The sequence below is a fragment of the Oryza sativa genome, chromosome 4 (genome assembly GCF_034140825.1).
Source record: "Oryza sativa Japonica Group chromosome 4, ASM3414082v1".
Taxonomy (NCBI): domain Eukaryota; kingdom Viridiplantae; phylum Streptophyta; class Magnoliopsida; order Poales; family Poaceae; genus Oryza; species Oryza sativa.
This window is the reverse complement of record NC_089038.1, coordinates 5,652,473-5,666,132: the sequence shown is the minus strand read 5'-3', so window position 1 is coordinate 5,666,132 and position 13,660 is coordinate 5,652,473. Positions and strand designations below refer to the sequence as shown.

Genomic DNA, 13,660 nt, shown 5'->3' with positions numbered 1-13,660 from the left:
ACTGATAATTAGCTACCAGACACTCACGACATTATTTTATTATTTCCAAAGAAAATGGAGAGAGAAATATATGTAAAAGTACGGTTCAACCCTTTTTCTTGTTCTCTCTCCTTCTCCACTCCTTCCTTTCTTCTTCCTCTGCATGGACATGGTGGAACATGGTGGAGCATGGCATCGAGCCCGACAGCTACATGTTCCCGTTCATCTTCATAAAGGCGTGCGCCCAGCTAGGGACCTTGCAAGAAGGGAGACATGTGAGAATTGTCCACGCGTTCTTGTCGTCCATCACGTCGAACACCACCGTCACCTTCTCGATGCCATGGGCACCTAGGTACGCACGCCAACCATGGAGCTCTCGTCAGGCCTCCATCTCTTGCATACCATGGCATCAAATGACTCGACGCACTCTGCCCAGAGTTCGACCCACGTGTACTCCACGAGGAGCGTGCTCTAGGAAGTCGTCGTCCTCTCATCGTCCCCCATCTGCTCGAACGCGCGAAGAGAGGATTCCGGGCAGCGGCAAGCCAGGGCTAAAGGGGAATTTGAGAGAGGAGCTCTGGGGCATGCTATTTAAAGGTGGACGAGGAAGAATCCGACTCGGATGCGGCGAAAAAGAATTAGGAAAATTAGGGTTCTTCGTAGGTAAAGGAAAGCTCGAACTTTACTCAAATCTGAGCGATTTAGATTGGGATATCAAAGGATTCTTGAGGGAAATCGAAGAGGAAAGTGAGGACATCAAATCCCCTCAACTTATTTTGGAAACGGGCGAGGGAATGGATCGGATTTTGGAAGGGATGCAGTGGCGTCGGGCGTTGGAGAGAGGAGGACGACAGCATTGTGCGCGGGCCCACATGTCAGCTGCATCGAGAAGAAAGGAAGGAGTAGAGGGGGGCATTCCCGTCATTTCAAAATTTCTCTCCCCTCTTTCAGCCTAGAAATTAGAAAATAGTGCCTCCGGTGTCCTACATCCAATTACACAATTTTGTAGTGTCCATCGATAGTGTCACGTTTTTCAGTGTCCCTCAGCTAATTACACGATTTTTTAGTATCCTGTAGCAAATTTTGCCTTTTCTTTACAAATTTAACCATATATAGGGGGTGACTGGTGACTGGTCTGCATCAGATATTCAGAGGACTGATTTTTGCACAGTGTATGAAACAACGACAGCCATTTATTTTTTCTGATCAAGAGAGAAACCCCTATATTTCCACTAATGGAAATCAAGTACTCTCTCCGTATCATATTACAAAGCGTTTTGAATATTTTTCTAGTTAAACTTTCTTAAGTTTAGAAAAATGTATAGAGAAACTTAGCAACATCTAGACCACCAAACTAGTTTCATTAAATCTAACATTGAATATTTTGATAGTATGTTTGTTTTTTTGTTAGAATCGTTTCTATGTTTTTCTATAAAGTTTGTCAAACTGACAAAAAGAATTAACTAAGAAAAAAGTCAAAGTGTCTTATAATATAAAACGGAGATATGACTACTGGGGGAAACATTGTACTAGTATTTTCAGTAAAATAAAAATGAAACAGAGGGAATAGTTCTTACAAGGGCATAATGACTTAATTAAGCTTAGCTTACAAAACTTAGAACTGATATGGCATAATGAGAATTTTCAGTACCTATTTTGAGATGAACAATACACTCATGTTTTAGCTAATAGTAGTGGTCATTGGATTCTTGTGATTATTTTAGTCCAGCCTAATAGTGGAACAATTGAAAAGTAAAAGTTATGCAAAAAAATGTGCTGTACTCATCTCATTGAATATGTGTCATTACATATTTCTTGCACCAGACCAGTAGTTCCATGAGAAGTCCATCTTAAGAGTAAGCCACATCATTGCTTATGGGCTTTTGGCCCAGATAAGTCATACGCGTGTGCTCAGAACAAAATACAAGATGAGAGAGTGATGCCGGTTTTATCCCACGCGCCTTTCCATTTTTGCATGCCACCCATACAACACAAATACAACCTTCACAATTTTCTCATTGCTTCCCTCTCTCGCATTACCAATCAACAAATCCTCGTGCTTGTTGGTAGCATCCCCAAAACCCTAGCGGCCGCGCCACTTCGTCCCCCTTGCTTTGTGCCGAACATGGAGGGCGAACCCTCGTGCCGCCTCTCTTTGTTGGACCGGTGCGGTGATGGGAGCGAGAATCCGGTGGTTCCACCGCGAGTCCCCTCCATCCTCAACCTCGCCTCCCACAAGTGCCTCGACCAATCGAAATTCCTACCGTTGATCCACCCTGCTCCTGCCCACTTCACCTCTTCGACGGTATCTGCCTTGTCCCCCTGCTCGGAACCACCACTATCGGCTTCTATGGTACGAAGTTGGCAGTGGCTTTGCACCCGAAGACTTTTACTTGTTCTTTCCTAATACTTTTTTCTCAGTGGAATCCATCGTTCCACCTCCATATGATGCCATAGATGTGCCACCGATGACCTCTCTTGCACTGCATTCGACGAGATCTAACCAGGGGCCGCCTAGCAGGCTACCGCTTATGGTGGGGCATAGGCGGTCGCATAGTTACATCCTCTTAGGGTATTCACATCAAAACCCGCAAATGCTACCTATAGCATCAGTTAAGACAAAGGTCACAACGACCGAGGGGCATCAATCGGGGGGCATGGTGGCTGCTGTCCTTAAGGACATGGGCATACAGGCATGGAGCCCTTCTGGAAGCAGAGAGAATGAAGCTAAGAGCTCTGGTGCTGGCAGTACAACCCACCATTGCCACAGCTCGTCGGTTGACAGCTTCATGATGGGGAACCTCAATTTTGGAGCTGTTGGACAGCAGATGTCCAGCCCCCCTCTGCTAACTATAGAGGCAAATGGTGGTGAAGGCGAGTCCATTGCCAAATGTGAAATTCACTGAGGATGATAAGAAGAAGGTTGTGGCGGATAAATTCCTCTCAGAGATTGTCTTGACTGATCCTAGGAGGGTCAAGAGGTGTGTGAACTTCAATTCTTGTGTACTAGTCCGTGCATGCGGATTGATAGTTTGACACAATGTTCTTTGTTAGTGAAAATCACCATCTTATTGTAATTTTTTCAGGATCCTGAACAATCGATCATCTGCCGCAAAGTCAAAGGAGAAAAAGATGAAGTATATAGGGGAGCTTCAACACAAATTCTAGGTGTTGCAGTTGGAGACTGCTACATTATGAGCACAAGTGGCAATGATGCAGGTATGTTATTAGAAGGTGTGGTCATTTTGATTCGGAGTTTTCACAATCTTAGTAATTTTTTATATTGTTTGCAGAGGAACAACAATGGACTTGTATCTCTGAACAATGAGCTAAAAACCAGACTGCAAGCAATGGATCAGCAAGCACAGTGGGGAGATGGTAACTCTCTTTCCTTGTCTTTCAACATTCATTTGTTCATTTTGCAAAGTAGTATCATGCATGTTTAAAGTATGTTGTATTGAATATATTTCAAGAACACAAATGCTTTTCTTTAGAAACTGCATTCATCAGGCATCACGGTAGTAATGTATAGCATCTACAACAACAGTACATCCTTTAAACATTCAGAAAATGTGCATGTATTTATACAATTGTAAAGAAAATGTCCTTTTTTGAATGGGTGAGATTTGAGAATTGTTGATTTCTTATAACAAATTTGTCTTACCATATGTCAAGAACTTGATTCGGATACTATGAGTGGAAAATGTGGTTTGCACAATTTAATATGTGTGAGAGAAGGTAGCACGTCAAAGAAAAATTAAGATTGAAAGTTAATAGTATAAAGAATGAACAAAGAAGCACCAAACAAAATATTGTATTATGCATTTTATAGTGGCTGTTATTTAGAGTAAAAAAGACAATAGGGTTGTAATAAATCTCCACTTACTCAAAATGGATGGATAGACGTCATGCAACTTATTCCTAACATGACATCAAATTAATTTCCTTAATATTGTTACCTAAATCGTTTAACCTTCATAATAAATGTTTCTGGCAAGAAAAGGAGAGCACAACCATGAATCTTCAGAATTTGGCTCTTCATTAGCATCAATGAATCCTTGAATACTAGGTACAGAACACCCCAGGTTTCTTAAGGAATTTATTTTAGGTCCAACCGACAGTTCCTATATTATCAAACATATCATAACTTATATGTCAACCATTGTAGGAAATGTATAGAAGAAAACCTAATCGCATTTTGGCTAAATGTTGTACCAAAAGTATCAAATTGGTGGACATAAAAGGCAATAATCAAGAAAATAAAAAGAGAAGTGAATGGGCTACTTTTATGATGTATCACCTCTCCTAAAATCAACCCTCCCAAATCACTATGAAACATGGTACAACTCTGCCAACAGAAAGCATTCAGATTTCTTGTGTGCACTCTTCCTATGTATAATAGTTATAGATTTTGTCAACTTATGTTGATCTAACCAGTATTTCAAATCAAAGCACTTCAAGTAGAAGGAGAAGTATAAAAAACAACATTATTACAAACGAATCTGTAAGCGGAAGGGGCATGATTATTGAAGATTCTATGCAGCTTTACCACTTGCGCACTGAGATAGCACAAAGACGGACATATCAACCTGGCAGTTCAATACAATCTAACATGAGTATGTAATAATAAGAAATAAAAAGGTTCCATTGTTTTAGTTGGGTTGATGAAGTGTACATGACCATGTTACAAAAAAAAAAAGGATGGGTGGCCAAAGTTACAAACACAGTACTGGAAAAACCATCTTTCGTGGGTTGGCCAAAAAACCGTGACTAAAAATCATTTTTCATCCCGGTTCAAAAGCCCAGGGGTACTTTTTGATAGATCATTATTAGTCCCAGTTCAATAAATGGCAGGCGGTGTCAGACCCCTCTACTATCTTTAGGTCCAGTTGGTGTTACCAACTGGGACTAAAGATCTAATTTTAATCCCGGTTGTTAAACAACCGGGAAAAAAAGCCTTGAGCCGCGCGCGCATGCAAGTCTGGTTCTCTCTCTCCATCCTTATTTCCTTCTCCTCTCCCATCCCCCATCCTTATCTCCTTCTCTCCTCCTCCCCTCCTCCCCTTCTTCTCTCACTCCATCTCCTCCTCCCCTCTCCTTCCCTTCCTCCCCTCCCCTCTGGCAGGCGGCGTGATGGGAGGCCAGCCAGTGGCAGCCCAGCGAAGGCCGGGTGCGGGGCGGTGGCCTCGCCCTCCCCTCCGCCAGATCTGGCCAGAGGAGAGGCGGTGGAATGGGTGGCTGGCCGGCGGTGGGATGGGAGGCTGGCCGGTGGCCGGGTGGCACATGACGATGTGGATTTTGATTTGTTTGAGTTTTTCTTGATTTTTTTTGATGATTTGTGGATGTTGTTGATTTGTGAATGTATATGTGAATGTGTTTGTGAATGTTTATGTGAATAAATTTCCGATGATGTGCTGTGAATGAATTTGTGGTGTTGTGAATGAATTTGTGATGATATGTGTGAATGAATTTGTGATATCTGTGCTGTGAATCTAAGATCATGAAAGGAGGAAAAAAAAGAAAAAAAACCGAAGGAGGAAAAAAAAGAAAAAAACCATAGTCCCGGGACTAAAGATGGTTGTTCCCAACCGGGACTAAAGATGCATCTTTACTCCCGGGTATTTCAACCGGGATTAAAGATAGCGATCTTTAGTTCCGGAATCTTAGTCCCGCTTTGCAACCCGGGATTAAAGGGGGTTGCAAACCGGGGTTAAAGAGGGTTTCCGCAGCAGTGACATGACTAGTATATAGGGGTAAAAATGGAGCAGATTCGGATGGATAGTGGTCATACCATATCCTAAACCATATTTTCTAAACGGATTCAGAGCGGCTGAGCGGATTGTTTCAGATGTTGGAAATGGTGCGGACTCGGTTCAGAAACGGATTAAATTTGTTGGATGTTATGTGTGTATGCAAGCAATATACCATCGAGTTAACAATGCAAGGGACAACAATGCAACAATCAATGAACGACCCATTGTAATAATTATGTGCTTAAGTACTAAACAAACATCATGAATACATGATATCCATAATATAAAAATATAGCTAAGCAAGTGTGAGATAGACGGTGAAAGCCTCGGACTAAGGAATCTAGGTTAATTGATGAATTGGGCCATTAGATGTGCTAGCTCATGTTATATGTAACAGATTGAGTGGTTGCATGGGTTGATAATTTTGGATTATCCAACAAACGACTTATAGGATAATTTGACAGAAATGTCGGATAATCTGCATCCGCCAGATTTTAGAGAGACCATATTCGCTAGATTTTTAGAAACCCATACCATATCCTTCTTTCGGACGGATTTGGAATGGAGCAGAGTGGATAATATCCGATCTGTTTTCACCCCTACTAGCGTATCCAGTGATAATTATTTGAAACCAGAGAAAATACAACACTGGGCCATCTTTGTAGCACAGGTGTTAAAAGATAAATTATGTTGAGAACACGAATATGAATTTTGTTTGAAGATACATTAATAGGAATTAGATACTGAAGGTTGAGAAACATGTATACTCCCCAATCAGCCAAGAATTCTTCAGGGCGAATCTTTAGGCCCTGCTGCCATGCATGCATATATCAATACCATTTGCATCAGTAATCTGGTCCATAACATTTTTGTCTGCTTTACATTTGTTGTCTACTTTTCTTGTCCAGCTCTGACTGCAAGATTGACTGCTGAGGCTGAGCACCCAAGAGTTGTTGTTGGTGAGATCAGTGATCCTCATGTGCCAAGTGGTTCACACCAACAACAGAGCTCTTACATGGACAAACTGCAGCAGCTGCTTACACAGAGGCAACCATCACAAACCCAACAAAATCAGCCACAATAATATGTGGAACTTTTAGGGTGATTTCTCATTAGAGACTTTTGAAAGGCTTATTGATTTTTTTTTTGCTAAATGTTGAGTAATACATGTGTGGAGACTTTCAATGTACAACTAGAAGATACCCCGTGCGTTGCTGCAGGATTACAGAAGGTTTATTCAGAAAAAGAAGTATAGTTTATAAACTATATTCAGTTATTCACCAGCAAGAAGTGTGTTACCTTCAGTATTTTAGGTTCAGAATTAGGCTTGATTGGAAAACGGAAATCTAACATAGCCTACATTTCATAGTAGAAAACGATCATGCCAATAAGGACCAGGCCAGTATTCCCATGTGTGGAATTTGTTCTTGGTCAACACAAACAAAAAACTCTACACTGGAAGACAAGGACAGTGGCAAGGTATCCTCTATACTACTTCTATTATTTGTCTGCAGACAAGATCATCAAATTGCGCACATCCCCATAGTTGATAGTTGCGTACCTTAGAAAATCAAACTTCGCAGAAAGTGGATCATCAAAGTCTTTAACATGGCCGGTTTTATTTGTATGCATAGAGAAAAGTTCAGGCATGCAATCAATGCTAATTTTTGCAAGGAATCACTATATACAATTACTACCAAGAAAATTTAAACATTATTTACCCATTATTCACGCACCAAGCTAGGGACAAAGAAAGCCAGTTGGGATCACTACGGGTCCCACACCGCAGTGTTAGTGGCAGGCGTCATCACACAGAGGAACAATAAACAAGTGTACCGTTTGAGAGTCAAAACAGAGAAAATTTGGCATATTACCCGTTTTCTCTCTCCGTATTTACCCTCTTACTACGCCGTCCCATCAAAGGGTAGTTGGCTTGCCTTGTTGTCGAACCCGAGAAAGGCAACATGGGGCAGCGAGAGAAGTGACGGGTGGCAGAAAGTGTGATGATGGCTGTAAAGGTGAAGAAAGTTAAGGATAGAAGAAAGCACAGAAGAGTTGAGACATACATGATAAACATCTAAGAAGAAAGAGAAGATCGTAGAGACGTATATCTCCAAAGAAGAATAGGGACACGTGCCCAGCTCGTAGCCGTCCGTAGGCCGGTTGCCTGAGAGGTGATAGGTGGCAAGCCACCTCGGGTGGAGTAGGCCTAGCATAAGTAGTTGGGCATTGATGTGTGGCAGTGTGATCAGCTCAGGACCATCCACCGCCTCACTCCCAGCAGGTGACAAATGGCGGCCCTTGAGGTCATCGCCGTTATCAACCCGATTACGTACTAGACATGGCATTTGTTACCCTCCAAGCCATAGGCAGGGGAGAGCTTAGGAGGCCCCGTGCACTGACCTCTAACCTATACGACATGCTAAGGAGAGTAGAGTTGCAACTATGGTATATGAAATCGTCATGATTAATTGTTTGCAGTGTCCCTATTGCTTGTCTCTCTAGAAGTCCATTAAGCTTTGGAGAGTATATAAGCAGGAGGGGGTTCCCCAGTGTGGGGGTGGAAAAATTTTCAAAGGATCCAAGACACATCGGAGTTGGAGTGTGAGTTGTACATTTTTTTGCTTGATATTCCAAAAAGGGCAGCAGTAGGGTCATTTCGGATTAGGTCATATCCCTAAACCCACCAAGAAACACCGGGTTCGCTGGATTTGGTTCTGTTGGGCATCGCCCGTCAACACCATGTAAAAAAATAAGGCATGCCACACATAAACTAGATGGAGAAATTGATGGATGCACAAAACAGATACATAGATACAATGTTTGCAAAGGAACGTGCGATGTGGAAAATAAGCCAAAATCGCCAAAGAAAAAGAGCATACAAAACCAAACGTTTTATAGGGAGTGCACCGAAATAATAAAAACTTTGAACTATCAAATAGGATATTATCATGATAGTCACATCGTTGGGAGATTCATACACATGTTACATATACAATCATCATGAAAGGTCAAGGCATAATAAGCTAAGAAGTTACAAAACTCATAATGTATAGCAAATGATACTACCTGTATCAACAGGGTCCAAACAGACACTTCTTCCAGAATTGTTTTCTGAAAGTAATTATCTTTTCTACTCTATTCATAACCGAAAATCATTTATAGCCTTTTTGGGACCTAACCCGATAGAGTAGTAATGTTCTACATAATCTTTGACTAGTGTTTCTCTATACAAAGCAGGACTATCATCGGACAGTAGCTCCTTGATCGGGCCGAACATCCTTGTTGACGCTAGATTGTTGGGAAAACACGCGATGGATACTCTTGGCCTTGAACTTTGTGCCACCACCCTATGTTCCACGCTTCTGAACTTGTCATTTGAGATTATCTGGACATTGGTTATATATATTCAGAAATGAAATGACGCACATGCGTTTTGTGGGTTATCAAAAATATATGTCCAACAATATAAGGTAAATCAAGTTGAGTTTTCATGTTCTCTCAAAATAAAAAAATGTTGATATTTTTATGTCCATTATGTGTTGTGAAGATTCTTGTTACAAAACCGACCCAAAATCACCATCGATAACCAAACGTGGAAGAGACACCATTGGAGATCCAACTTCCAAGGACATTGAGGCATAATATTTGTTAACGAGGTTCCGCTGAAGCCTGTGTCCCTGGGACACGGATTACGGTAGATCCCCGGCCGAACACCACCGGAAGCCATTCCCTCTCGCCTATGCTAAGTCATCATACGGTTACAATAGGCATGCCTCTCTAACTAAGAGAGCCTAGGATAGAGTCTGACTCTTATTTTATTCCTATACCTAGTACAACTTCAAGTGCTAAACTGTAACCGACTTTGTACACATATTCGACCGTAACTGACAATTATGAACATGATACCTGTAAGAGGCCGCCTAAATTCATTGTGTTATGTGGATTCTAAACATGATACCAGCAAGAGACACCCTAATTTCATTATGTGTTGTGGATTATGGCAATGATATCTGCTTGATTCATTGTATTTTTGTGGATTCTGAACATGATATATGAAAAACACTGTTTAATTTCATTATGTGTTTTATGAACACTGAACATGATACTGTTAACAGTGAAATTTGGTAATCGGCAAAGACGTCATCGGCTTAGAATCAGTATCGGCTGCAGCATCTCGGAATTAGCCGATTGGAGTTATCAAGTCGCCAATAGTCGGATTCTTGCTATATTCGGTTAAGGAAATCAATCTACTAAAGGAAGCTTATCCCTAAGTGACCGAGTTTAAAGAGGATGTGGCATGGCAGTTTATCTATTAATTAGGAATAGTTTGTTAGTTTCCTTTTATCTTTAGGAAAGTGTGTTTAGTGTCCGATAAGGACTTTATATTTTCCTTTTATCTTTAGGTTAGTTTCTTTCTTGTCCGACAAGGACTTGTATCAACCCATGGGTATAAATATGTACAGCCGGGGTCTATGTAATCTATCGCTACGATCAATACAATTCGGCGCATCACCAGTCCTCCACAACAACCGGTGGGTCGATATCACGCCATTACCTGGAGCATTCATCATCAATATAGGCGATCTCATGCAGGTACCTGTTGACGAAAAAATCAAACACACCGGCCTAGGAGATCTTCTTAGCTCCAGTGCAGGTCCAAATATGATGAGATGCGGGCATGCTAGTCAGTTTGATCCTGCAACTGACAAGATATGCAAATAGTAGATCAAAACAGTCAATCGGCTGACAAGCCGATGGAGTAGTTCCAGCCGATAGCCGATAATAGCCGATGCCGATACCAGCCGATAGCGATAGGGTTTAAGCAATCGGCTATCTGTCCAATGTAGATAATGATATAAAGGCAATCGGCTGATGATGATGTAATAAAATAACAATATAATCCAATATAAGCCAATCGGCTAGCAATGATATGATAAATAAGCATCGATCCGAAGGTTAAAGCACACATCGGCTGGAGGTCCGATGTCATGAAATCCACAAGATTAGATTAAACAATGAAACCTTTGTTGTCATCGGCTAAATCCAACTTATATGTATATGCAATCCTCATGAACCGATGCAACGTCCAGATAACTCAACGGCTGAAACCCCGATGAAACCCTTATTGGCAATCAATAAGCAGGCTAGAGATTATGGTTCTAAGCACGACTTAGTAGATCAAACTTAACTGGTGCAGTACTAAGTATGAAAAGAAACATAATATCTAGACAATGAAGCTGTTGACTGAGTTTTCAGGGTGGTAGATGTGTAGCTAATCTAATCTAGCAATGCGATTTAGCCTATACCGGTAGAAACCCTAAAACGAGAAGCAGCCGATAGAGCTAAATTGATATGCTAAGACTAGATTAACAGAGACATATGATAAATAGGTAGGCAAATATATCATCCAAACCAGAGCAATCCAAGAGGCCGAATGTACTGATGCAGCCTTGAACGACGCCGACGTAGACAATACAATTGCCTGGGCCGGCGGAACATTGAACTTACCCCTTAGCCGGAGATCGAACACCGATGCAGCCCCGCGTCAGGTGCCAAGTCCCGCCGGAACGTAAAAACAAAAGTAGTAAAGGTAAAAGGTGGCGATGCGCCGAATTGTATTGATCGTAGCGATAGATTACATAGACTCCGGCTGTACATATTTATACCCATGGGTTGATACAAGTCCTTGTCGGACAAGAAAGAAACTAACCTAAAGATAAAAGGAAAATATAAAGTCCTTATCGGACACTAAACACACTTTCCTAAAGATAAAAGGAAACTAACAAACTATTCCTAATTAATAGATAAACTGCCATGCCGCATCCTCTTTAAACTCGGTCACTTAGGGATAAGCTTCCTTTAGTAGATTGATTTCCTTAACCGAATATAGCAGGAATCCGACTATTGGCGATTTGATAACTCCCATCGGCTGATTCCGAGATGCTGCAGCCGATAATGATTCTAAGCCGATGACGTCTTTGCTGATTACCAAATTTCACTGTTAACACACACGTAGTGATATATCCGGAATTTCAGAATTTTAGAAATGGGTAGTTCAACTTACATACTCCCTCCGTTTCAGAATTTTAGAAAAATTCTTACATTCATATTGATGTTAATGAATCTAGATAGATGAATGTAGAAAATGCTAAAATGACTTACATTGTGAAACGGAGGAAGTACTTTTTTAAACCGCAAATATAGCAAGGACCAAATGTGCATCATGATATATTAATAATGGAGTTTTTTTTCTCTTTCCAAGAGTAATGTTTAGCTATGTATTTTTTTATGGTCCCCGGACCACTAGGACCACCCTTTGGACACATCTATCAGCACACGTGTTTCTTTTACAAAATTAACCATAGTGATGAGCATCAGAGATTAAGAGGACTGAATTTTGTACTACAGTTTATGAAACCTTGACAGACAGTCAAATAAGCTTGGCTCACAAAACTTAAAACTGATGTGCCATAACAGGAATTTTGAGTACCCATTTTCAGATGAACAATATACACATGCTTTAGTAGTAATGGTCATTGGATTCTTGCGATTCCAGTCAGTCCAGGCTAATTGTGGAACAATTGAGTAGTAAAAGTTATGCAAAATATATGGAACTCTTCTACTATTCTTCAAAAAAGCAAACGTTATTTACAGCCACAGATTTACTGGTACTAAAAAAATAAAAAGAATGGGGGAAAAAAGGAAAAGAAAAGAGCGGCTCTCACCGGCAGTATTCCGGCAGGTCACCGGCGGGCGGCGGGTCGGGTGCCATACGGAGGTAGAGCATGTCGCGCCAGTTGGCCGCCGGCGACTGGTACAGGTCGAAGTTGCAGTTGTACTTGGCGGCCCTCGCCGGGTCACGCGAGTAGAGCCGCGCCTTGTCGCTGCCCTCGCTGCCGCGACCGCGGCGCCGGCCACCTCCGCCGGTACGCCGTGGCCCGTCACCTAGAGGAATGCCCACTCCACCGCGGCGCGCCGGATGGTCACGACCACTGCCTCCCTGTCCCCGCCCGTGCCACCGAGGTCAACCACCGGGATGGACGGTGGAAGCGGCGGCGATTCTTGGCTGCTGCTCGGCGGCGGCGGCGGTGGTTCGGGGTCCGGGACGCGGAAGATGCTGGGGACGGCGGTGACGCCCGAGGCGACGAGGCCGTGGACTCCGGACAAGGTGGCGTTGAGCGCGCGGTGCTCGGCTTCGCGGTCGTAGGTGGCAGACATGGTGAAAGGCTTGGAGGGGAGCGTGGAATCGCCGCGGCGAGACGAGAATTCAAGCGGTAGGAAGAACGCACTGACGGTTGGTTGAGAGGGAGAAAAAGGACAATATGCTATGCCACTCTTTTCGTGTGGTTTCGACGAAATATCACCCATTAGAATGGCAATGATAAAATGCCACTTAATAGGTTATTTTTAGGATATTTTGCCACTTTAAAAAGTTTTAAGACCAGAATACCTCTGCTATGGACAGAGAGGAATGTGAGCGCCTGGGAGAAGGCTGAGCTAGTGCTCGCCGGTGGCGGGCGGCGAGCACGCGGGGGCGGACTGCGATGTGCGGAGGAGGGTGGCGGCGCCGAAGGGGGAGGACGACTGGGCGACGAGGTGGAGGTGGGTAGCGGCGGAGACGACGCATCACAAGGAGGAGCCGACGACGTGTAGGGCGGCATCGACGGTGGAAGGAGGATGGCGGCGCTCGCAACTTGCAGCATGTGTGCGCGCTCGCCGCCTCCAACGACAACGGCAGAGGAGGATAGAGCGGGCAACACCCCGTCCACCTTGTCACCCATCTTCATCCCAGCGTCGACACCACCATCGTCCTCCCCCGTCGCCGCTGGCAACCCTCCCCCGCGTGCTCGCAGCCCGCAACCGCGCTCCCTCGCATGCTCATGGCCTGCCGCCGGCGAGCACTGGCTGCCGCTCCCCTCTCTCCC

The 13,660-nt window shown here is 43.2% G+C and overlaps 2 protein-coding genes across 2 annotated transcripts; one reads left to right on the top strand and one right to left on the bottom strand.

The window, feature by feature from the left end:
* The first annotated feature begins 1,493 nt into the window (after window positions 1-1,493).
* On the top strand, window positions 1,494-6,954 carry LOC112938626 (probable transcription factor PosF21). Its single transcript, XM_066309258.1, has 4 exons — window positions 1,494-2,960; window positions 3,066-3,198; window positions 3,273-3,357; window positions 6,641-6,954. The coding sequence occupies exons 2-4, from the start codon at window positions 3,190-3,192 to the stop codon at window positions 6,814-6,816; spliced, it is 270 nt and encodes an 89-aa protein (XP_066165355.1). The 5' UTR covers window positions 1,494-2,960; window positions 3,066-3,189; the 3' UTR covers window positions 6,817-6,954.
* A 5,274-nt stretch (window positions 6,955-12,228) lies between these two features.
* LOC107278676 (1-aminocyclopropane-1-carboxylate oxidase homolog 1) lies at window positions 12,229-13,660 on the bottom strand. The gene is given in 2 exon segments (XM_015779668.3): window positions 12,229-12,635; window positions 12,638-13,660. Coding segments are annotated over 2 exon segments (645 nt in total). The 5' UTR covers window positions 13,104-13,660; the 3' UTR covers window positions 12,229-12,456.